The sequence below is a fragment of the Brassica rapa genome, chromosome A09 (genome assembly GCF_000309985.2).
Source record: "Brassica rapa cultivar Chiifu-401-42 chromosome A09, CAAS_Brap_v3.01, whole genome shotgun sequence".
NCBI lineage: Eukaryota > Viridiplantae > Streptophyta > Magnoliopsida > Brassicales > Brassicaceae > Brassica > Brassica rapa.
The window spans coordinates 36,304,167-36,329,056 of NC_024803.2; the positions used below are offsets into that span (position 1 = coordinate 36,304,167).

General features: G+C 37.4%; 4 protein-coding genes across 4 annotated transcripts; 2 read left to right on the plus strand and 2 right to left on the minus strand.

Moving 5' to 3' along the window:
• Positions 1-126: 126 nt before the first annotated feature.
• LOC103841669 (adenylosuccinate synthetase, chloroplastic) lies at positions 127-2,215 on the minus strand. Its single transcript, XM_009118218.3, has 4 exons — positions 1,868-2,215; positions 1,058-1,750; positions 550-861; positions 127-471 (listed from the first exon to the last, which is right to left on the minus strand). The coding sequence occupies exons 1-4, from the start codon at positions 2,162-2,164 to the stop codon at positions 301-303; spliced, it is 1,473 nt and encodes a 490-aa protein (XP_009116466.1). The 5' UTR covers positions 2,165-2,215; the 3' UTR covers positions 127-300.
• Positions 2,216-2,721: 506 nt separating this feature from the next.
• Positions 2,722-8,378, minus strand: LOC103841670. The gene is made up of 14 exons (XM_033280081.1): positions 7,664-8,378; positions 6,882-7,268; positions 6,713-6,806; positions 6,449-6,635; positions 6,111-6,366; positions 5,815-6,030; positions 5,627-5,713; positions 4,994-5,128; positions 4,793-4,906; positions 4,474-4,721; positions 4,313-4,393; positions 3,572-3,803; positions 3,401-3,499; positions 2,722-3,314 (listed from the first exon to the last, which is right to left on the minus strand). The coding sequence occupies exons 2-14, from the start codon at positions 7,224-7,226 to the stop codon at positions 3,024-3,026; spliced, it is 2,385 nt and encodes a 794-aa protein (XP_033135972.1). The 5' UTR covers positions 7,227-7,268; positions 7,664-8,378; the 3' UTR covers positions 2,722-3,023.
• Positions 8,379-11,947: 3,569 nt separating this feature from the next.
• Positions 11,948-15,056, plus strand: LOC103841671 (1-acyl-sn-glycerol-3-phosphate acyltransferase 2). Its single transcript, XM_009118221.3, has 11 exons — positions 11,948-12,251; positions 12,580-12,702; positions 12,792-12,831; positions 12,909-12,982; positions 13,215-13,274; positions 13,421-13,498; positions 13,592-13,750; positions 13,878-14,003; positions 14,189-14,281; positions 14,380-14,466; positions 14,544-15,056. Exons 1-11 carry the CDS (start codon positions 12,174-12,176, stop codon positions 14,796-14,798), a joined length of 1,173 nt encoding a protein of 390 aa, XP_009116469.1. The 5' UTR covers positions 11,948-12,173; the 3' UTR covers positions 14,799-15,056.
• An 834-nt stretch (positions 15,057-15,890) lies between these two features.
• LOC103841672 (DNA-directed RNA polymerase I subunit 1) lies at positions 15,891-23,858 on the plus strand. The gene is made up of 21 exons (XM_009118222.3): positions 15,891-16,088; positions 16,179-16,351; positions 16,580-16,739; positions 16,841-17,101; positions 17,169-17,393; positions 17,475-17,642; positions 17,797-17,959; positions 18,086-18,273; positions 18,540-18,803; positions 18,911-18,999; positions 19,099-19,246; positions 19,334-19,552; positions 19,637-19,960; positions 20,046-20,190; positions 20,315-20,523; positions 20,708-20,910; positions 21,051-21,249; positions 21,336-21,604; positions 21,696-21,836; positions 22,079-22,835; positions 22,915-23,858. Exons 1-21 carry the CDS (start codon positions 16,068-16,070, stop codon positions 23,509-23,511), a joined length of 4,923 nt encoding a protein of 1,640 aa, XP_009116470.2. The 5' UTR covers positions 15,891-16,067; the 3' UTR covers positions 23,512-23,858.
• Positions 23,859-24,890: the final 1,032 nt, after the last annotated feature.

Sequence of the window (24,890 nt, forward strand, 5' to 3'; positions counted from 1 at the left end):
AAAGACATCACATGATGCATTAACACACTAAAAAGTTTCGATGCCACACTAATCATAGAAGCTGTCCTTTTCGTTTCAGTCAATGTCTTTTGGACTAGGTTTTAAGAGTAAGGATCAAACATGAAAGATGCAAACTTCAAGAATTCAATTCAACATAGAATTCATCTTCCTTCAAATATAAGAAACATTGCCAACACATAACAATAACATTAATCAAATCCAAAGCGTGTAACAATCTCAAGTAACTTGATGCTTCATCAAGTTTTTTTTAAAGTCAGACAAAAAAGCCTAACCTAGAAATCATTTATATATAAGGGCATCACGACCAGGTCCAATACCAATGTAATGAATAGGCACACCCACAAGTTCTTCAATCCTCTCAACGTATTGCTGTGCAGCCTTTGGAAGATCAGCGTAGTTTCTGATTGAGGAAATGTCAGAGTTCCATCCAGGCAAGGTCTCATACTCCACCTACACAGTTAAACCAAAGTTCCTTATCATCCCCACAAATAAGAGAATCAACTGACCATTTAGAAGAACAACACTTACTTGAAGTTCTTCAAGAAGACGAAGATCACCAGGAAAGGATTCAACACGAGTGCCATCACTCTTCTTGTAAGCCACACCAAGCTGAATCTCGTTCAGGTCCGAAAGCACATCGAGCTTGGTGAGATTAAGCGATGCAAAACCATTGATTTGGCAAGAGAATTTCAGCGCAACAAGGTCTAGCCATCCACACCGACGAGGACGACCAGTTGTAGTGCCGAACTCTTGTCCAGCCAACCTAAGAAGGTCACCACCTGTTCCCAAATTCTCCGTAGGAAACGGTCCTGAACCAACTCTAGTAGTGTATGCTTTCACCTGACAAAAACACAAAGATCATCACAATGCTTTAATATCTCTTTCGTTGCTCCACATTGTATGTTCTCAAACTGTATATTCACATGTCTAAACAATAATCTACTATTAAACTCATAGTTACCGTCTAGCTATTTCTTGAACATTGAACAATATCAACGCAACAACACAAGTTTATGAGTGAGTTTTATATACTTACCACTCCAATTAGATCACCAACAGCTCTCGGAGCGATACCAAGACCTGTGCATATCCCACCAGCCGAAGGACTCGAAGAAGTAACAAAAGGATAAGTCCCAAAGTCAATATCCAACATAGTAGCCTGACCACCTTCAACCAAAACCTTCTTCTTATTCGAAATCGCCTCATTCATGAAATGAACCGTGTCAGTTATATACGGCTCCAACCTCTCAGCGTATCTCTTATACGCTTCAACCTCTTCCCTAAGCATCTCCGGAGTGTACTTAAACCCCGGAAACCTAGCAGCCGCATCTGCTAGCAAAAGATCAAGCTTCTGAGGCAAAGTGTCCATGTGCCTTAGGTCACCAACTCTGATACCGTTCCTTATCACTTTACTTGAGTAGCAAGGACCGATTCCTCTCTTGGTAGTACCGATGAATGATTTTGCGAGCTCGGATTCTCTGAGACCGTCAACTTCTTGATGGAAGTCAAACAAGAGATGAGCACGGTCTGAGACCAGGATCCTTCCTTTGCAGGAGACGCCGTTGGACTCTAGACCATCGATCTCTTTGAAGAGACCTGGTAAATGAACCACAACTCCGTTGCCGATCACACAGGTAGTGTCCTCGTTGAGTATACCTGAAGGTACTAAGTGAAGAGCAAACTTCTTCCCTTCTGAGTTGTATATAGTGTGTCCAGCATTAGCTCCACCCTTAACAACAAAGATCACAACTTTAATATTAAAAACCAAAACTTTAATATTTGCTAATTAATAAAAATCAACAATCGTTCTAACTTTTTTGAACATTGGTAAAAATGTTAACTTTACCTGACAACGAGCAACGATGTCGAAGTGCTGAGCTAAGATGTCAACGAGCTTGCCTTTGCCTTCATCTCCCCACTGGCAACCAAGCACACCTGATACTTGACTCAGTGATTCAATCCGTGATATAGACTCGATGGCGGTTGAGTCAGCGGCGACGCTCAGTGATGCTGAGATAGCCTGACGCTTAGCTGAGTAGGAGAGGGAGTTACGAGGGTGGTGGAGGGGAGGATGACGGCGGTTGAATGGGCCTCCGAGGGCGAATCTTGGCTTGGTGTCGAAGGAGAGAGAAGAGAGAGACATGTTGTGAAGAGAGAGAGGGGCTGACAAGTCTTTAGGGTTCGCCGGCGGACACTCAAGTACTTCAAACTAGTGTTCAGGTGAAACTACAATGACTGTTTTGCCCCTCCACGTGAACTACGTCGTCTGAATCAACAAACTTGAACCGAACCGGGTACCAACTAAACCGAAACATAATTGAATCATTCATAATTTCTAGTTGGAGTCATCAATTGTACCGAAATATAGTCAATTTCGGTTCAACCAAGACTAAAACCGGTCTAAGCTGTAAATCCACAAAACAAGAAGCCAAGAAAAAACTAAACTGAATTAAACATATGGTATTATTTTGACGGTATAACAAATGTATTTAATCAAACCGATCCATACAAAGTTGGTTCCACGACAAACTAAACCGAAACCCAAATACCAATTGAATGATTCATAATTTCTAGCTGAAGTCATCAATTAAACCGAAATACAGAGTGAGTTTCGGTTAAACCGAGACTAAAACTGGTCTAAGCTTTAAAAACACAGAGCAAGAAGTCAAAGAACTAAACTGAATTAAACATCTGGTAAGGTTTTGATGGTATGACAAATATATTTCATCAAACTGATCCATGCAAAATTGGTTCCACAACCAACTAAACCGAAACCCAATTGAAAATTATGTAATTTCCAGTTGGAGTCATCAGTTGAACCGAAATACAGAGTGAATTTTGGTTAAACCGAGACTAAAACCGGTCTAAGCTATAAGAAAACACAAAATAAGAAGCCAAAGAACTAAACATGATGTGATTGATTATTCCTTTTCAAAATTAATGTGTATACGAATGATTCTGCCAGGTATATGTGTATTTACTTCCACAGTTCCAACTTTAGATCAGCTTGTTTTGTGAAGACATTCTTGAGGCAAACCGTAATCTTTTGTCCGGTTCACTACTTGCTCTTGTCTCCATGGATCATTGTGTAGCTTATAATGCAGAGTTTGTATGAAAGTAGCAAAGACGTCGTCGTGTTTCAGTTTTGAGAACTGAACAGCCCAGTCTTCTTCATGTCCATAACTAGCTTTCTGTCTTTCTGCTTCAAGCAAGATGGAGTCTCGGAACAAGAACCTTTGCCAGAGCTTCTTTACATTAGCCAGTCTGAATTGTATCTCTGTCTCATTGAATCCCTGTTGGAGATTTCAAATAAAATACAAACGAAGTGAGGTCAAGACTAGGAGCAGAATGTTACAAGATTATGAGAGAGAGTGAGTACTCGGAGAGTGTTTATGAGATTTGGAATGTCATCTTCGCTAACACGAACTGCAAAGCTTTCGTAGTTGAGCATGTTCTCATAAGGTAAGTAGATTCCATCCTAATAAAGAGAGACATCATCTTTAGGAATGTATAGAATGCGGTAAGATAAGTTCAAAGGTATGTATATTACCTGAATGATGACAGGGACGCATCCTTGTAAGATACTATCTTCCATGCGACCACTCCAACCATCTCCAGGAAACACACCACAGAAGATTGAAGAAGCTATGTCGTTGTGGTAGTTGTCAGAACGAGATGGAGTGACAATGACATCGTCTGCATGCTGCTTCCCGAGCTTCCCTTCTTTGTTAGGGCTCGAGCCAAACTCTTCCGCTAGCTTCTGCCTGATTCCCATGCTATACCTGCATTACATGTTACCGGACCATTAGAGCTGGGATTTTGAACCGAACCGAATCCATGAACCGGGTATACTTACATTAAATTAGGTTTTTGGTATTGTTTGGGTATTATTTTTTTCTTAAAAATAAAGAAGAAAACCAAAGTAACCGACTGCCGAACCAAACCAAACCGAAAACCATTTTTTCCAGAGAACCTATCAAATTGAACTAAACTATCTGAAATTTCGAAAATAACCAAAATTATCCAACATTTTAACAAAATTAAACCAAAATCTAACCGAAATCAAAAACTTTGTAAGATTTTCAAAAACTGAACTAACCGAATACTTAACCGAAACGAATTTTATTTTCGGGTGACTTCCATAAGTTTTTAGTTGAACCGAACTGACCGAAAACCAAACTACCCAAACCGAATAACCCAGACTAACGAACCCACATGCCTAATTATATCAATCTCCACTAAGAATGTTGTTTGAATCACAGCTTGGTTTAACGTTTAAGTAGAGACTTACGAATCTTCTGGCCTTCCCTTTTCATAAGCAGGTCCAAGATTCCCATTGAAGTAAAACAATGTTTTCCTCTTTTCCCTAGGCCTAATGACAAGAAGAAGAAAACAAGTGTCAGGCTTTGAGTTTTAAGAGATTGTCCAAGAACCATCAGACAACATATATACCTTTCCCAGTAATTAACACGCATGGAGTGTGGATCAGGAACTTTCCAAGCTGGAACCACAAGATCTTTGCTAGGGTCAAAGCAAGGATGATCTCCTCTCCTCTCTTGAGATATCTCATCCCAGTTATCACCCCAATAAGCTGTTGTTGAATTTTTATGCTTAGAGTTTGTGTTACCCCAATGAACAAGCATCATGCTGTTCCATATCTCTTTAGGAGCATAGCAAGCACCTTCATCCCATGAGAAAAACTGTAATAAGTTATAGCCACATTAGCTTTTGAGATAACAATCCTAATTATATGTTTTGCATCATCATTTACCCAAATATGGTCTCTCCCAGATGAACGGTTCCAGTATGAATATTTCTCAACGATGTGTTCATAAGCTCTTTTGTAGAACTCTAAGGTAAGTGAGCTTCTTAAACCAGTATGATTCTGCAGGTAATAAAAAAACATATCAGCTCTCCAGAGTTTCTGCAAGCAGAGAATAACAAAGATGAGTTTCTTGAGTCTTGACCCAACCTGCATGCTGAGGTGAGGTGAATCATCAGCACGGTTTATAATGCATGAATCAAGAACAGGAACAAAGAAAAAATCTGCCTCTTCACCATTCAGTGTACGATGAGCGGTTGCCAAAATGCTCTCATAGAATGCCATCTTCAAAATTACAAGAGGCAAATTTATCTCTCAATTCAAATTCAGGAGATAATATGTTGAATTAGGCGTGAGATTTTGAACCGAACCAAAATTTTGGTTAATTCGGTTAGTTTGGTTTGAAGTTCATTTCGATTTGGTAGGCTTTTTAAAAAATATTTGGTTTTTGGTTCGGTTGGACAATTGTTTACTTCGATTTTCTTCTTTTAGAAAAAGATTATACCCAAACCATACCAAAACTCCAACCGAACTAACCAAATTTCAAACCAAATTAACTAAATTAACCGATTTTAACTGAACTTATCCAAAACTTTAACAAAATTTAACAAAAATCTAACTGAAGTAAAAAAAATTGGTACCATTTTCAAAAAATTGAATTAACCAAAACCGAACTGAATTTTATTTTGGGTTGGTTCGGTAAGATATATGTTCAACCGAACTAACCGAACCCTCATGCCTATGTTAAATTATCTGGTATCTGAGTCAAGTTTAGTAGGAAACCTGGGAACCATATAGATAATCTGTCCACACTGTTGCATTCCTGTCATCATAGATCCTGTTAACACACTCAAGCTTAAAATGCCGACCCTGCAACATCAAATCCCCCAACCAGATGAGATTAAAATGTTTTATCATAGAAAGATTTTTAAAGTTTGTTTAGAAGAAGTATACAAAGTTTGGATTGTGACCTCAATAAGTAAGCTGTTGAAGTCTGGGGGTAGATCATAGACGTATATAAGAGGCCTCTTCTTCTTCACAACAGCACTTAGATTAATGAGGTTTCCAGGGACATCTTTACCACTTGGAACTTCGAGATGTGCTGGTCTAAGCCATTGTGGCCACTCTCCAAACGACGATAGAGTGGATGGAATACTACAATCTGTTCCAAACCAGCCTTTATCACACTGAAACACACACACAAAGTTAGGAAGATTTAAGGTTAAGAATATGCAAAGTTTATGACAGTGGATACAGTATATATTACCTGGCAGAAACCTCCTCTGCATTTGCCATGTCCAGAGCACTGATTAACACAAGTGCATTGTACAGGCACTTCGCAGAACCGTCCCCAAAGACAATCATATTTACAGTCACATTCCTCTTTGATTTTCACCTTCATGGCATATGCATCTTCTGGATCCACATTGCACCATCCTTGTTTGCTACTGTTTGTTGTTAAAATGTCCAAGTCTGGTTTAGACCAGTCCGTCATTTTAGGTTCTCCAGGATTCACAGGCGCACTAAAAACATTTGTGTTAATGTTAGATAGTCTTCAAAGCTTGATGACTCAAGAAGAAAAAGAAGCAGGTGAAAGAAACTTACTTGATTTGGAATCCACATGACTCTGGAGCTGGACGATTTGGATATTTGGTGCCTTCTCCACAAAAGCACATGGCTCTTGTGGTATCACAATGTCTAGAACAAATGGAAACAACCCATCTACCATATGGCATCTCAGGTGTTTTCTCATAATTGCATTCTAACTGCTGCTTTTGTGAACAGTCTTCACCTATACAGAACCGGTTAAAAGCAACTTCATTTAAACACGATCTATTTTCCCACGAGAAATATCGTATAGGTACTAACCAGTAAATCCATGGAAGCAACGGCAAATCCCAAACTCATGGTTACAAACACCTTGACCACTACACTCATTCAGACACTTCCTCCCACCAATTGGCTACCAAAAAAAAAAACACAAACTTTACAACAAAACTGTTTCAAGAATATGCCAAAACATTAATAATACTCTTACTTCAATAATGTCAACTTCTTTAGCAACTGCATCACAGCTAGAAAGCCACTGACCGATCTCACTTTTCCATGAGGCGTTTCTATACACTACAGCACCGTGTAAGTCAGCAGGAAACCGACGATCAAAGGCAACAACAACAGCAACCGGTTCACTTGAGTCCTTAGTCACTTGCGTGATTGATTCATTAACCGGTCCACAAAGACTCTGAGCTTGCCTTACACTAACGGAATCAAAAGAAGGCACCACAGGTCCAAGAAAGAGATGAACCAGTGAGACTAAAACGATGACAGAGGCAAGGGTGGCTATCTGAGACCATGTACACTTCCACTTCTGGTTAGAAAACATGATCTACAACCCAAAGTTCTGAACTTTTTCAAACTTGACCACCTGAATCACAAACCAATTCATGATTAATTTACTTACAACCAATTCCTCACGACACATAAATTCAGGACGATATATAATTAAACAAAATGGGTATTACATAAAACGTCAAAGAGACAGAGCATAAAACAAGGGAAAGGTAGCCCAGAAGGTTAGGCAATGACACTATAATCACAAGTCAGCGCCTTTATTACGAAACATAAATTAAATAAACAAAAAAGCAGTAAGCTTTGACCCAATAACCATTGCAAACATTGAAATGCAGAGAACCTTAATGGCTCACAGAGAAGAATATAAAACACAGAAACGGACAAAACACAAGAGAATCATGGAGATTTTAAAACAAGACAGAACATTGTTGTAAGAAGAAGGAACGAGAGAGAAGAGACAAAACTCACCAGCTCATTGGTTTTCAAACTAGACTCCACAATGGAGGGTGTTGGAGGATTTATATCATGAATAATTATTGATCAATTATAATTACAATAATAATGATTCCTTGGAGATTGGTAATTATTAGAGAGAGAGAGACGGCCACGGGGATCTCTGGTTGGCTTGGCCAGAAGCTAAGAAAGAAAACGAAATTTGTTATGGAAGTGGTCGTCGTCGTGTGCGTCATGTTCTTCCCTCTTCTTTGATTGATTAAACTTATTATTTTCATCGCCTTTCCCCGTAATGATTTTCCTTAGAACCGATTCGAACCGGTTTAAACCAAGTCAAGTCAAACACAATTGATTATGGAATTGGTCATCATGTTCTTCCCTCTTCTTTGATTAATAAATTAATTTATTTTCCCAAATTCACCGCCTTTTCCCGCAATGATTCGAATCGGTTTAAACCAAGTCAAGTCAAACAGAATTTGATTTGATTATGGAAATGGTCGTGGTGTGTGTCATGTAATTTCCTCTTCCTTGGTTAAACTAATTACTTTTCCTAATTCACGACTCTTTCCCTGTAATGATTTTCCTTCAACCGATTCGTACAGGTTTTACATACAAAACGAAGCCAAGTCAAACAAAATTGATTATGGAAATGGTCGTCGTGTTGTACGTCATGTTATTTCCCTCTTCTTTGGTTGAAATAAGTACTTTTCCTAATTCACCGACTTTTTAGCGTTAATGATTTTTTTAAAACCGATTCGAACCGGTTCTTATAAACTAAACCAAGTCAAGTCAGAACAAAATTAATTATGGAAGTGGTCGTCGTGTCGTGTGCGTCATGTGTCACATCTCCTCTGAATAAATTAATTACTTTTTCCTAACCGGGGGGGGGGGGGGGGGGGGGGGGGGTTCTTTAGTATTTTTCTTGGTGTATTTTATCAATTTATCAAACCAAGTCAAATCTTAATCACAAGTAACGGTGATTAATAAAAGATGGACCGAGTTCTTTTAAGTAATAGTCTTACAATTCCTTGGAAGGAATAATTCTGTGGGGCGTTGGCGGCTGTGGGGCAAAACGGTAAATATGTTACTGCGCTTGCTTTAAACGATCGTTTCGTTGTCTGAGAAAGACCGTGGTGGGTGACGCACTCCTTTACCGGACACTTGCGTGATTTACCAATTTAACCCCCTGTAATAGCAAAGTGTTTTGCTTTTTAGAGCATCTTGTCTGTAATAATACTAATTGACAACTAAGACTCACGTGAGTTAGCTAACTAATTAACGTATCGCTTTATCATTGGTTATGATCTCAGCGAAGACTCCGCAAAATTTAAAGTTTTTTTTTTCCTTTGAATATTCTTATTTTTTTTTATTTTTTTTTAGTTGAATCTCACATCTTGTTTATTTGAATGCTGGGTTGTTGAAATACCAGCACCAATAGGAGAACGTCATTGTCCATTCGTAGGAGCTGTAATGCAATCAATTTCAAATATAAATATATATTTTTAGTGTCGGTTAAGTACGAAAGACGGTCTCCCAAAACTTTTCTAAATTTTAATAATTTAAGATTTTTATTTTTATTGACATACATATTAAGTTTAAAATTTAGATAATATTTCAAAATCTTAATATTATCCAATAGGAATAGTCCGTTTCGAACTGTACGAAGTTATATTGTTCAAAGTAAACCTTCCATAGTGTGAATCTGTGTTATATTCTTTGGAGTCTAAATGATCGGGCAAACACGTTAGCAAGAGATGCAAGGACCAGATGCTATACTTTCTTTTATATAGATCAGATCCGGACAGATGGAGATGTTCCTCGGAGAATCGACTTGTCTATTTTCCACTTGATCTACCTTAGATAGATAGACGACAACAAAAAATATAATATTTCAAAGATATGATAACATAAAATATTTTAATTAAAAAGTTAATAAAATAAAACTAATTACTTTATTTAAAAATAGTTTTAAAAGTAATAATCCAGAAACTAACAATTATAGAGTTTAAAAATATTTTTGCCCAAAGTTTTTTAATAGTATTGAGTTAGCCCTGGCCCTGCATATAGTTTACAAGATTTTTTAAAAGTAATGAGTAATGACTGTCAAATTTTTCATAAGTATTGAAGAAAATAATATTTTGTATTTTGTTTTCTTTCTTTTAGTTATTCATCATTATTAGTTTCTGTATTCCGTTTACACATCGTTATCAGACAAGTAATATAATATTCTGTCTTCTGTTTACACATTGTCATCAGACATGTCACAATCACATTGTAATCAGACATGAGACAATTAAAAGTGTTGGATAAGCAGAACATGAATCCAGCAATTCAGCTAAAAAAACCAACCCAGCTTGGAAAAAGGAAAAATCCACAAAAAGATAAATTCATAACTGATTCCCAAGGCCCTAAGCGAAGCTGGGCCTAAAGAAAAATAATTTGTATCTGAGCCATTTAATGTTGCAATTTCAAACAGAACATATATTAATTTAAGTGAAGAACAAAAACATAAACCATGATAATGGATTTTTGAGAACTTAAACAACGATACGATACCCGATCCAAAAAGAGCAAGAACTCAGTGAATGTTGCATCACGCCATATACGTTATAGTTTTCTGCCAAAATACTTTATACGTAATCCCACCAAAAACATATCACGCGCATGCTCGTTTAACATAACAAACTTCATGAACCAAGGACAGGAATGTCAGTTTGTGACTAACTCAATTCTGTGACAACCCGTGTGATAACCTGTCCCGCGGACCTAGGCTCACCGCCATGAGCAGCGCACCGACCCTAACCTCTTATATGTCATAAATGAATTTGTAACATTCGATATGTAAAAAGGTTTAAGATAATTATTTGATTATCTATGTTATAATAAAAAGTCAGGATGTCCAACTATCAGAATGATGAGATCGTTGTTGATAGTTTGACACATCCTAGCTTGTTCGACCAAAGACTAACAACTATACAATCTATGCTCGCTTTAGATATATCATATATAACAAATGTATAAATTACTATTCGTCAAATAGTTTGAAATTTATTTTCGAAAAGTGGGATGTATATCACAGAAGTAACAATCTTTCCTGGCGCCTTAACATTTTAGGTTCAACAATACATTCCACATTGGCAAAAAAAAATCACTTAAGACAAATGATCTTACATAAGAAAGTTGTATCTAGAAATAAATAACATTAATTAAGATCAAATTTTCTTATTCTTTACTTTGTTTTGATTTTTGATTTGTTTATATATAAAAAGAAAATTAGGTTTGATAGATCAACCACCTCAACGATATTCTTTTATACCTTGAAACTCTTTAATCATTAAAAATATTTGAACTTTGCTTAAAAGAACTTTAAATATTCTTTTATACCTTGAAACTCTTTAATCAGTAAGTCTCATTACACGAAAGATTCTAACACTTTACACCGCACTAAAACAATCTGGACCATGTCAATCACGTGAATGGAAGCAAACAAATATATGAAAATCCACAAAGAAGCGAAGTAGAAAATTGACAAGATCGATATTGAAGAAAGTGGAAGACTTAACATCCACGATAGTATACAGCCCACCTTTAGACTATGCATGGCAAAAACATAAAGAAGCATAGTTAGTTTGTCTCTTACAGTCTTACTACTCTTACATACCATGGATATCAATCTGGGGCGTTAAGTGTGTTACAAAGATGAACATGTAAATATACTGTGGGCGGGTTTCACATGGGACTTCGTCGTGATAATAGTTTAATAATGTTGGCAAAGTTTGTCTGAAAAGTATAACATGCTTGGAGAATTGTTGGGAACAAGTATCTTGCTACATGTTAATGGTCGTAACACGTATGGTCTAAATTCGATTGGAACAATATCTTGCTTTTGATACATCTTTATTTAAACTACCCGAATGTAATCTTTGCTTAAATAAATTAAAAACACACACACAACATTTTGTTTTTACTCATGCAAAAGGAAACAGAGGAAACTAACTCCTCCATAATATAAACGGACTGTAAAACTTATTAAAACCATGGTTAAGAGTTTGGGTGGAGAAGTGATCTGAAGATGTAAAGACTAGAGATAAATTCTAGCTAATATTTGAACAAAAAAGAATTGTAGCTAATATTACGTCAGAAGTCAAATATAGATGAAAGAAAGTTGGTTGACCTAATTGAATTATAGAAAAAAAGAGAAAGGGGACATTTTAAATAATGTACAAAATATAGGGGCTAGAATGAAATAAAAGAGAGAAACGCCCATTCCGTGTCCTCGTGATCATCTATCTCCTCCTTATAACACTGATAGAAAAATAAAATCGCTCCCAAAATTCTAACTGTATCGGGAAACATTAAAATCGCAAAAAGTTAATTTTGCGATTTGTTTCTGGTTGGGGTTATTTAATTTTTCCTCTTTTAAAATCTATCTGCAACCCAAAAAAACTTGTCCTTTTGAATCTGGGAAACAGAGTTTTGGAGTGTTATCATCACATTAGCTGCTTTGGTTTGGTGTGTTTATTCAATGGCGATGGCAGCAGCTGTGATTGTGCCTCTGGGTATTCTCTTCTTCATTTCTGGTCTCGTTGTCAATCTCCTTCAGGTGGGTTTCCTAAAATTCGAAACCTTTTTTGAAAAGATTCCGTTGATGTTCTCCTGTGTTTGTAGATCTCCTCTTAGGGCACTGAGCATAAGAGTTATTATTGTTTAGTTTTGGTGGTTTTTTGAATTTTAAAGTTCCTTTATTTATGTTGATTTTCAACTAGACTGAGAGAATGTTTGTCTCCATTCGTCCTTCTCCGCCATGAGTTAGTTTCTAGGTTTTGGGATTGAAGAAGGAAGTTTCATGTCTTTGTGATTGAGCCTTGTCTCTGAACTTCGTTTGCTTTTGTTTAAAGGTTGGAACTTTTTTTTTGTTTTGGTTATTTCAGGCAATATGCTATGTCCTGATTCGACCTCTGTCTAAGAACACATACAGAAAAATCAACCGGGTGGTTGCTGAAACCTTGTGGCTCGAGCTTGTCTGGATCGTTGACTGGTGGGCTGGTGTAAAGGTATCCTCTTTTCCCTTATTTAGTAAAATGACTAGGAAGCAGACCTGTGCATGACCATCTTCTGAAACTTCCTTTTTCTTTTGCCCTAGATCCAAGTATTTGCGGATAATGAGACCTTCAATAGAATGGGTAAGTTTCTGTTTATTGAGAACCATAATATAAAAGTCATGTATATGAAAGTTTCTGTTTCTATACTTTTCTTCCAGGCAAAGAACATGCTCTTGTCGTTTGTAATCACCGGAGTGATATTGATTGGCTTGTGGGATGGATTCTGGCTCAGGTACATAACTTAATCTCACATTTTCATTCATCCTTTTTCTAAACAACTGGCTTCGCTTGAATGCATAACTGGGGACCATGTGTGGTTTTCTAGTTTCTGGTGAATATAGACTCTCTTAGGTAGAAGGTTACAGTCCTTAGATCCGCTGTTGAGATTAGAGGAAATATAGCATCATAATCTGCTCAGTGCTTACATCTTATATTTTATTTTTTCACATCTTCTTTCCTTGCAGAGGTCAGGTTGCCTGGGAAGCGCATTGGCTGTTATGAAGAAGTCTTCCAAATTTCTTCCAGTATGTGAAATCTATTAGTAGGATCTTTCCGAATCTCTTGAATATGTTAGAAACTTGATAACAAGCTTTGGGTTGAGAAAAAAAGATCATTGCTTTAGGTTCATATACTTCTCCTTTTTATTCTATGATCTGACTTGCACAAACAGGTCATAGGCTGGTCAATGTGGTTCTCGGAGTATCTGTTTCTGGAAAGAAATTGGGCAAAGGATGAAAGCACTCTAAAGGTATGGATTTATATTCTTCTTGTGCAACTCATTTAGAATCTTCATTTCCAGACCATGAGTTAATTATTTGTGTTTCTTATCTAAATTTTACAGTCAGGTCTTCAACGCTTGAACGACTTCCCTAGACCTTTCTGGTTAGCACTTTTTGTGGAGGGAACCCGCTTTACAGAGGCTAAACTTAAAGCAGCACAAGAGTACGCTGCCTCCTCTGAGCTGCCTGTCCCTCGAAATGTGTTGATTCCTCGCACCAAAGTAAGTTGTACTATTTTTCTTTGTACCCATTCTTTCGGCAACTTGATATCTTCGTAGCCTTTATTCGTGGATGGATATTGTGTTTTCTGCACTGATTATCAGACTTGGTTTGTATTTTTATTGTCAGGGTTTTGTGTCAGCTGTTAGTAATATGCGTTCATTTGTCCCAGCCATTTATGATATGACCGTGGCTATTCCAAAAACATCTCCACCCCCAACGATGCTAAGACTATTCAAAGGACAACCTTCTGTGGTAAGCAAGTAAAAAAATATGAATAGGTCATCATCATTAAGCAACATATAGCAATTACAACTTGCACTCTTCTCACATTTTATAGTATTCACAGAACTATCCATTTTATTTTCACTGCAACCCTTATCTTGTGGAATGTTTTTGTAACTCCCTGACCATTCCCAAATCATTGATGGTGGTTTCAGGTGCATGTTCACATCAAGTGTCACTCGATGAAAGACTTGCCTGAATCAGATGACGCAATTGCACAGTGGTGCAGAGATCAGTTTGTTGCTAAGGTAAAGATTATGGATATAGTGACAAGATTCAATGGTAGAGAGAAGCTAAGTTAAACGTTCATTTTGACATACTCTCTGTTCTCGGCTCTGTGGTACAGGATGCACTATTAGACAAACACATAGCTGCAGACACTTTCTCTGGTCAGCAAGAACAGAACATTGGCCGTCCCATAAAGTCTCTTGCAGTAAGTGTCTCAAAACACTCTCGCCGGTCCATCTATAATAGTCAAAATCTCACGAGACCCTTCATCTTTTTATCCAGGTGGTTCTATCATGGTCATGTCTACTGATTCTCGGAGCAATGAAGTTCTTACACTGGTCAAATCTCTTCTCCTCATGGAAAGGCATCGCGTTTTCGGCGCTTGGTCTAGGCATCATCACTCTCTGTATGCAGATCCTGATCCGCTCCTCTCAGTCTGAGCGTTCTACCCCAGCCAAAGTCGTTCCAGCCAAGCCAAAAGACAATCATAACGACTCAGGATCATCCTCCCAAACAGAAGTGGAGAAGCAGAAGTAAAAGAAAGGATCGAAAAGATCAAAACACAGACAAGAAGCGTATCAGTTTTGTTATAAGAAACAAAAGCAAAAACAAAACTCTCCCAAGTGAAATCCCTTAATTATTATCAGCTCCATCTTGTTTAGCTACTACTATTGCTATTTACTCGGCCTACTCCCTTGTGATTTTTCTTCTTCTTAAGTGCATAGGCATTGTATAACTTTATATTATTAGAATTGGAAGTTGGGATTGTTCTTAAAGACTTTTCATTTTCGATATTCTTTTTTCCTTTCTTAGATTCATTCAACAAAGCATGTTATTACAAGAGATTCATGGACAAGATGTAACAAATGTTAGAAGAAAAAGTTAACTAAGAGACATTCACGGATTATTACATTGATATAAAATATTTTAGTTTTTGAGTTTAATTATAAAATGACGATATACAAAGGAAAATAAATGAGATAATTGTGAATTTGTACTAACACTATTATTTAATCTAACACTTAAACTAATTTAGATTCATTTAAATCGATTTAAACCGTTTTGAACAGTTTAAACTTATTTGAATTGTATAAATCGAAACTTTAAAAAATTATTTTGGATAGTACCGAATTGCCGTTTAGGCCGGGACTTAGAGTCTTAGACACCACCTATACTAATTTTAAGAACCTTGCTTTAAATTATTCAACAGAGTATGTTATTACAAGAGATCTAACACTTAAACTAATTTAGATTCATTTAAATCGATTTAAACCGTTTTGAACAGTTTAAACTTATTTGAATTGTATAAATCGAAACTTTAAAAAATTATTTTGGATAGTACCGAATTGCCGTTTAGGCCGGGACTTAGAGTCTTAGACACCACCTATACTAATTTTAAGAACCTTGCTTTAAATTATTCAACAGAGTATGTTATTACAAGAGATTTATGGACTAAATGTAACAAATGTTGGAAGAAAACGTTAACTAACGAGACACTATCTGAAGTTAATTACATGATTAAGCAAAAGTTAACTAGTGGGCTTTTTTGTCGGCAACAAGGTTTTTAATTTTGGGCCGAACAGACGGAGACAAAAATAAAATAAAATAAAAGGTTTTACATAAATAAACCATAATTAATAAATTATATACACACATTTTTTTTCATCTTCAACCTAAAACCCTTCAAGCCGTATTTGAAGGGAACAAAATAAAACCTTGAAGCAGGTTCTTCGCGCCGCCGCGTTATCACCGGCGATAAAGTAAATTGAACTCTAATTCTCTCCGCTCTCGCAGAACTCACTCGCTATGGCTCAAACCACCACAGAGGTTTGTTAATAGTTTTTCGATTGCTGGTTCATAAAGTTTCTAGCTTTGATGGTTTTAGCTAATGCTTTTGGAGGTTTTGGGTTTCTCCAGGGAGCTTCCCAAGTGGTTGAGTCCGTTAGGTTTAGCTTCATGACAGAGGAAGATGTCCGAAAGCACAGTGTTCTTCGAGTTACAAAACCCATCTTGCTCGATAACGTTGGGAGACCTGTCCCTGGTGGTCTCTATGATCCTCTTATGGGTCCAATGGAGGATGATAGATCAAAGTAAAGACTTCTCCTTTTTTAAGGACTTTTATATAAATATTTGATTTTTTTTATTTCCTTTGTCTCTTGCTTGAACATGTTAATTATAATGGTAATTTTGTTAGAGAGACAATGTTCAAAGGCGCTTAGGTGTCGCCTAGTTAGAGAGACAATGTTTAGCTTCTATGATTCTCTCTCGTCATATTGTTTGCTTAATCTGAGCTTTTTTACATTCTCCAATTAATGCAGGTGTAAAACGTGTGATCAGCGCAATTTAGATTGTCCAGGACATTGTGGGCGTATCGAGCTTGTCCGTCCTATCTACCACCCTTTGCTGTTCAATCTCCTTTTCATATTTTTGCAGAGGACATGTTTCTTCTGTCATCACTTTATGGTTAAAAAGGAAGTGGTAAGGTTTACATATATGTATATATGGTAACAAGTTTGATAAGAGTTGGCTTCTCGTTTACGTTTACTAAAATTTCTTTATATCTTTGGTTCATTTTTAAGGTTGCAAGATGCGTCTCTCAGCTGAAACTTATCATGAAAGGTGATGTGATTGCCGCTAAGCAGCTCTCTCTTAAACCCACTGATTCATCACCAGAAGAATGTGAAGACTCCGACATGGGAAAGCAGAGGTGGACATCTCTTCAGTTCGCTGAAGCCACTGACGTCATCAATCAGTTTCTTAGGTTGAAGTCAAGGAAGTGTGAGTCTTGCAAAGCAAAGCCTCCTAAACTAGAGAAGCCTATTTTCGGATGGGTTCGCTTGGTATGTCCTCTTGAATTTTGTTTCTTCCTCTTTGATATTCTCATTAATAACAATCTTTTTCAAACAGGATGGTATGTCAGCGATAGATATTGGAGCTAATGTACTGCGAGGGGTTAAGGCTAAGAAGTCGGCTAACAATGGGGAAGATTCCGATGACGGTGATGAGAGTGGTATCAGTGGATTACATGAAGTTGAAGATGGTGCTAAAAATAAAAAAGGAAAGTCTTCGAAAGCAGCTAAAGACTATGGAGATCTCAAGAAGGCTTCTAAAAGAGACCTTTTGCCGATTGAGGTTTGTTTCTAATATAATTTAGCTTTACAAAAAAATTTCCACATTTATAATGTCTCTGCTGTTTTATTACATCTGTTTCAGGTCAAGGAAATCTTAGAAGGTTTGTGGGATAATGAGTATGAGTTTTGCTCCTTCATTGGTGATCTTTGGCAGAGTGGATCTGAAAAAAGGGACTATTCTATGTTCTTTTTGAAGAGTGTTCTTGTGCCTCCTACTAAATTTAGAGCTCCAACAAAAGGAGGTGACAGCGTAAGTTCTACTTTACATATGCTTCTGTTTGGGCGCTTTTTTCCCTATCTAACTTTTGGAGTTTATGTTATAGCTGTTGGCATTGCCTCTGCGAGGCACTTTCAGTGTCTCTTTCCCCCATTAACTTATATATTTACGTTTTTGTTTCTTACAGGTTACGGAACATGCTCACACCGCAGGGCTAAATAAGGTCTTGGAAGCCAATATAGCCCTTGGAAATGCCTGTACTAACAAATTAGGTCTATCCAAGATAGTTTCCATATGGATGAATCTTCAAGAAACAGTCAATGTCTTGTTTGATAGCAAGACTGCCACAGGTTAGCTTCTTGCTCATTGACTTACTCTAGGTGCATCTATCACTAAAACTATCCTTATTCTTTTTCTAGCTACCTGTAGCAACTGATTGCCCCCACTTGTCGACTGACTAATATTATCCGTTACAGTTAAAAGCCAGAGAGAGGGTACTGGAATATGTCAACTGCTGGAGAAGAAAGAGGGTCTGTTTCGGCAAAAGATGATGGGAAAGAGAGTGAATCATGCATGCAGATCTGTGATATCTCCAGATCCTTTTATCGCTGTCAATGACATTGGAATTCCTCCTTGCTTTGCTTTGAAATTGAGTTATCCTGAGGTATGATGTCATATAACAGTAAATTGCACTTGTAATCTACGCATAATCTAGTTACTTGATTTGACCACTAATCTTTTGACTTTAAATCACACGCACGAGAGTCTTAGATGGATGAAATTTTGGTTTATTGATCTGAAGAGTCATATGTGAAGACTACTATTATCTTTGCTTGTAATGCTTTTCAAATTTTAAAACATAGTCTTTTTCCATAAAGATGCATGTCCGAGATGTATTGTAACCTTATGTATGTTTTTTTTCCGGTGCAGAGGGTGACTCCTTGGAATGTTGAAAAGTTAAGGCAGGCTATCATTAATGGTCCTGACGTTCACCCGGGAGCTACACATTACTCTGACAAAGTATCTACAATGAAGCTGCCTCCTACCAAAAAAGCACGAATAGCAATTGCAAGAAAGCTATTGTCCTCACGAGGAGTCAATACAGAACTTGGGAAAACTTGTGATGTCAACTTTGAATGTAAAACTGTCTATCGGCATATGCAAGATGGTGACGTCGTCCTTGTCAATCGTCAGGTGTGGACACGTACTTTTGATTTTATTGATATTGCGTATCTAGATTGTTTCTAAAGTCTTCTTAGCTGTCTTTGTTAACTGTTTATGTATTTTTCTTGTCATGGCAGCCAACATTACATAAACCTAGTATTATGGCTCACATTGTCCGTGTTCTCAAGGGGGAGAAAACACTTCGTCTCCACTATGCAAATTGCAGGTAGACTCCGAGGATATGCAAATTTCCATGTTTTTATTGATCGTTCCATACACATTTTGATGTATCTCAGGACTGATTTTAAAACTACTTTGGTTCCAGTACATACAATGCAGATTTCGATGGGGATGAGATGAATGTCCATTTTCCACAAGATGAGATTTCACGATCTGAGGCTTACAATATTGTCAATGCCAACAACCAATATGCCAGGCCTTCTAATGGTGATCCACTTCGAGCTTTAATTCAGGTTCTGCATCCAAGCTATTTCTTCAAACCCTTGTATTCGTTTCACAAATTTAGTCATATTTATTGACCTTGTATTTTTACTTTACAGGACCACATTGTTAGTTCGGTTTTACTTACCAAAGGGGACACCTTTTTGGACAAAGAAGAATTCAATCAGCTTCTCTTCAGTTCCGGCGTGACTGACATGGTACTCAGTTCTTTTTCTGGACGTTCTGGCAAGAAAGTAACACAATCAGCTTCTAATGCAATGCTGTTGACTGTTACGCCTGCCATTTTGAAACCAGTACCTCTTTGGACAGGAAAGCAGGTGATCACAACACTCACTGATATTGGTTCTGTTTATAGTTTTGTTGGTTTCTCTAACCAAGGTGATTTTCTTGTTTGGCTCTAGGTCATCACGGCAGTGTTAAATGAGATAACCAAAGGTCATCCCCCATTCAGCGTAGAGAAATCTACAAAACTTCCGGTTGACTTCTTCAAATGTAGAACAAGAGAAGCAAAATCTAAAAGTGGAGAATCCAGCAAAAAGAGCAAGAAGAATAATTTTAATGAAGATAAACTGCTCATCAGAAAAAATGAATTTGTCCGCGGTGTGATTGACAAGGCTCAGTTTGCGGACTATGGATTGGTTCATACAGTGCATGAGCTCTATGGTCCAAATGCTGCAGGAAACCTACTTTCTGTTTTTAGTCGTCTCTTCACAGTCTTCCTTCAGGTTTTTGCTCTCATGAAGTTTATAGTTTGTTTTCATTTGTTACGGAGTTTCTGTATCCTGAACTTTTGCTTAAACATCTTTTCAGACTCAAGGTTTCACCTGTGGAGTTGATGATCTTATTATTTTGAAAGATGTGGATGAAAAGAGGACGGAGCAACTTCGAGAATGTGAAGGAGTTGGTGAAAAAGTACTCCGTAAGACCTTTGGCGTTGATGTTAATGCTCAGATAGGTATGTATTTTTTAGGCAGAGTATGTACTTGATCGACATGGTCGTTTGTTACATTGTATAGTATGAAGCATGGAAATTTTAGTTTACCAAATAAACTAATCACAGATTACTGTCTTTCCTACAGATCCTCAGGACATGAAATCCAGAATTGAGCGAGTTCTGTATGAGGATGGCGAACTTGCTTTAGCATCTTTGGACAGGAGCGTCGTAAGTGAGCTCAACCAGTGTTCAGGCAAGGGGGTGATGAACGATTTGCTCTCGGATGGGTTGTTGAAAACACCTGGAACGAATTGTATCTCTCTGATGACAATATCTGGGGCTAAGGGTAGTAAGGTGAGTCTTTTCTTCAGTATGCTCGTTGTTGTTGGCTCTTCAATATATATATATTTTTTGGAATGAGATAAAGAAGCAGTTTACCAAAAGACAGAACCTCTTGTTATATTTACTTTTTCAGTGGAGCCTTTATTGCTGCAAGTAATTTTCATCAGTTCTTTCTCATGTTGTCGACGTTGTGCAGGTTAACTTCCAGCAAATTTCTTCTCACCTTGGCCAGCAAGATTTAGAAGGAAAAAGAGTTCCCCGAATGGTTTCGGGGAAGACACTACCTTGCTTCCATCCATGGGATTGGTCACCTAGAGCTGGAGGTTTTATTAGTGACAGATTCCTTAGCGGTCTCCGCCCCCAAGAATACTACTTTCATTGTATGGCTGGACGAGAAGGGTAAGTAGTATGTATAAAACTTATATTCTTTGAACTTTTTTTAGTGTTCTTGTGCTGCATCCCCTGTGATATTTCTGTTAAGAGTCTTTGCCATCTTTGTTCTGCCGCATTGTAATCACTTAAGTCATTCTGGTCCACAGGTTAGTTGATACTGCTGTGAAGACATCACGTAGTGGGTATCTACAGAGATGTTTGATGAAAAATCTTGAGAGCCTGAAAGTCAACTATGATTGTACAGTACGGGATGCTGATGGGTCCATCATTCAGTTCCAATATGGTGAAGATGGCGTGGATGTTCATCGGTCTAGCTTCATTGAAAAGTTCCAAGAAATGACCTTAGTATGCATTCCTTTTCAAACGGTTTAGCCTTTTCCTTATCTGTATCTGCTTCTCGGAAACTTATGTTGTTATTTAACTTTATTCAGAATCAAGATATGTTCCTTGAAAGATGTACCGAAGACATGCTATCTGGATCCAGTAGTTACATAACTGATCTTCCTATTACGCTTAAGAAGGGAGCTGAGAAGTTTGTAGAGGCAATGCCTATGAAAGAACGTATTGCTTCTAAAATGGTGAGACAAGAAGATCTTCTGAAGCTAGTGAAGTCAAAATTCTTTGCAAGTCTCGCCCAGCCAGGAGAGCCTGTAGGTGTACTTGCTGCACAATCTGTAGGAGAGCCATCAACTCAGATGACGTTAGTTATTTCCTTATGTTTTGGTCTTGAAACTTTCGAATCCTTCATTGAATATTTGCTTATAATTCTCTTTTGCTCTGTCAATTTACAGGTTGAATACTTTCCATCTTGCTGGACGTGGAGAGATGAATGTGACACTTGGTATTCCACGTTTACAAGAGATCTTGATGACTGCTGCTGCAGACATTAAGACACCCATCATGACCTGCCCATTGCTGAAGGGCAAAACAAAGTAAGTTGCTTTAGTTATGGTCACTTGATGGGTAGCTTCTCTTAGAAAGTGATATGTTTAAAAAGTTGCTAGGCGGTAGTCATGCGTTAGGGAACTATTTTGATTAGATGAACGTCTAGAATCGGTTAACATAATGGTTTCGTTTAGATACGATTTGCCACCTAGAGACCTTTAGACCGATTTTTAGACCACTTAGTAATATGAAATTGAATTTTTTGGCTTGAACTTTGTCATTTGTGCAGTGATGATGCAAGTCAAATCACTGATAAGTTGAGGAAGATTACGGTAGCAGATATTATCAAGAGTATGGAAGTGTCCGTCATACCATTTGCAGTTCATGGGGGTGAAGTTTGCAGTATTCACAAGCTTAAGATAAATCTCTATAAGCCAGAGCATTATCCAAAGCACACAGATATTACTGAAGAAGACTGGGAAGAGACAATGACGGTCACGTTTCTGAGGAAGCTGGAAGACGCTATAGAGACTCACATGAAAATGCTCTTGAGAATCAGGGGCATAAAGATTGAGAAAGACAACGGTCCAAAATCCGGAAACGAAACGGATAATGATGATTCAGATAGTGGAAAGAAGGCTGGAGGCGATGATGACGATGATGATGATGAGGGAGAGGATACAGAGGCTGATGATCTTGGTGCAGATGAACAGAAACGGAAGAAGCAAGCAACAGATGAGCAGGATTATGAGGAAAGTGATGACGATGAGAAGAACGAACCATCTTCAGTTAGTGGAGTAGTTGACCCTGAGATGGATGATGATGAAGATGAGGACGGAGAAGTTAGCAAGGAAGAGACCCCGGAGGAAGATACCTTGGAAGCGAAGAAAGAGGTGAAGAGTGTTCAACAAGAGAGTAAAAAAAAGAAGAGACAAAGATTTGTCAGTGGTGAAAAAGACAGACACATCTTTGCTGAAGGCAAAGGAAAGACATTTGAGGTCCATTTCAAGTTTCATAAAAATGAGCCTCATATATTACTTGCTCAGGTACCTTTTCCTTGAAGATATTATTACCCTTTATGACTCTGATGTGTGCTAAGCCCTCATACTATTTTCTTACACGCAGGTTGCTCAGAAGACAGCACAGAAAGTTTACGTCCAAAACCTTGGGAAGATCGAACGGTGCACGGTAGCTAACTGTGGTGATCCTCAAGTGATATACTACGGAGACAACCCAAAGGAGAGAGCAGAGATCTCCAACGAGGAAAAGAAAGCCTCACCAGCTCTCCACGCATCAGGAGTAGATTTTGCCGGTCTCTGGGAGTTTCAAGACAAGCTTGACGTCAGGTACTTGTACAGCAACAGCATTCACGACATGCTCAACACTTTTGGAGTTGAAGCAGCGAGAGAGACGATCATCAGGGAAATTAACCACGTTTTCAAATCGTACGGTATCTCAGTTAGCATCAGACACTTGAACCTCATCGCGGATTACATGACGTTCTCTGGTGGGTACCGTCCAATGAGCCGTATGGGAGGAATTGCAGAGTCAACTTCTCCGTTCTGCAGAATGACGTTTGAAACAGCCACTAAGTTTATTGTTCAAGCAGCTACTTATGGAGAAGTGGACAGGCTAGAGACTCCCTCAGCTAGAATATGTCTTGGCTTGCCCGCTCTTACGGGAACTGGTTGCTTTGACTTGTTGCAGAGAATGGACCTCTGAGATTAATGATCCTAAAGTGGAGCCTACTGCCTAGTTTTTTTCTCTAGTTTATGTCTTCCTGTAAGTGGATAGATTCGTCTGCCGACAATGGAGGAAACGTTTGGAAGGAAAGAGCTGCATCTTTAGTGACTTTTTTGATCTTGATTTGATGTATGTTTTACTGACGGTAATGCATTAGGCGACTTTATTTGTATTTCTACCTAATTTATGTTTGGCACCTTTTGTTTTCTTAAATTATTGTGTGTCGGTTTTGGATTATATGTCCTGAAAACTATTGGATGATAAGTCTTAATCTTAGTTCTGTTGTCCGAGTCAAATCGAAAATTTTGTTTTCTGGTTTTAATGAACTGAACATTTGCCTGATTGATTGTATGTCATTGTCATCAAAATCTATTACCATAGCAAATCTATACTATTAAAAGAGAAATATTGAGAAACATTCTGAAAAAATCTACTTATAAAAGGTTGTTGGACCTTTTCATTAGATTAACATTTTTTTAGTATTCCCTTATTTATCTCTAACAATAAGTAACTCAATATTCAATAACAATATATACCATATCATTCACCTATTTTTACTCCTTCTATGAGTTAATCATATAATTTACAATATTTTTAAACAAGAATATGCTTGCGAATTCACATTATCATTAAAATTATTGAAGATTTTGTCATTCATAATTGGTAAGCCCTATTTTCATCTACACAAATCTTACGTGTAGATGATAAATCAAATAATTTTATAAGTTTTGCGTATTATTATAAAATATATGAGAATTATAATCAATTTTTAAAAAAATATCATCAAAATTTTTTAAGTTTTTATCGGGTCAACCTGTGTCGGTTCACGGGTTAATGGCATGATTTTCAGTTTTATCGGATTTTTAATTAATAGGTTTTCTTTAAATCTGAAATTTGTGGAAACATATCAGTTAGTATAATCATGATAGAATATTACATGAAGAATATAAGCCAGTCCATATTATATACGGCCACCAGTTTACTGGTCCAATTACAGGTCTGAATCAAATATGAAAACAATGCTTATATCTTAATTCGTCAATAAACTACATATGTATTCCTACTAAAAGGAGTTAAATCATTTTCAAAAATAAAATGTTTTGTTTACGTACCATTTCAATGTTTCACGATTGGTTTCAGTTTTTTGGTTCTAGAGATATAGGATTTGCTCAATTATCTATGAAAGTCAGTTTAATGTAGGTTTCGTTTTTCTTCTTCAGTTTGCTACAGTTTAGTTCGCGGTTTGGGATAAATGTATACAAACCTATACACTATATATATTATGTAGAAATTCATTTAAATCTATATTTAATTTTGAAAACAAACCCGCGCTTTTAAGCGCGGGTCAAAATCTAGTT

Coding starts and splice junctions, on each gene's coding strand:
- LOC103841672 (XM_009118222.3), top strand. CDS start 16,068: ATGGCTCAAACCACCACAGAG. Junction 19,000..19,098: donor CTCCACTATGCAAATTGCAG/GTAGACTCCGAG, acceptor CTTTGGTTCCAG/TACATACAATGCAGATTTCG. Junction 21,250..21,335: donor AGTTCCAAGAAATGACCTTA/GTATGCATTCCT, acceptor AACTTTATTCAG/AATCAAGATATGTTCCTTGA.
- LOC103841669 (XM_009118218.3), bottom strand. CDS start 2,164: ATGTCTCTCTCTTCTCTCTCCTTCGACACCAAGCCAAGATTCGCCCTC. Junction 1,751..1,867: donor ACATCGTTGCTCGTTGTCAG/GTAAAGTTAACA, acceptor TTTGTTGTTAAG/GGTGGAGCTAATGCTGGACA. Junction 862..1,057: donor TTGGTGATCTAATTGGAGTG/GTAAGTATATAA, acceptor TGTTTTTGTCAG/GTGAAAGCATACACTACTAG.
- LOC103841670 (XM_033280081.1), bottom strand. CDS start 7,226: ATGTTTTCTAACCAGAAGTGGAAGTGTACATGGTCTCAGATAGCCACC. Junction 6,367..6,448: donor TCATGTGGATTCCAAATCAA/GTAAGTTTCTTT, acceptor AAATGTTTTTAG/TGCGCCTGTGAATCCTGGAG. Junction 4,907..4,993: donor CACCTCACCTCAGCATGCAG/GTTGGGTCAAGA, acceptor TATTACCTGCAG/AATCATACTGGTTTAAGAAG.
- LOC103841671 (XM_009118221.3), top strand. CDS start 12,174: ATGGCGATGGCAGCAGCTGTGATTGTGCCTCTGGGTATTCTCTTCTTC. Junction 13,499..13,591: donor AGGATGAAAGCACTCTAAAG/GTATGGATTTAT, acceptor TAAATTTTACAG/TCAGGTCTTCAACGCTTGAA. Junction 13,751..13,877: donor TGTTGATTCCTCGCACCAAA/GTAAGTTGTACT, acceptor TTTTATTGTCAG/GGTTTTGTGTCAGCTGTTAG.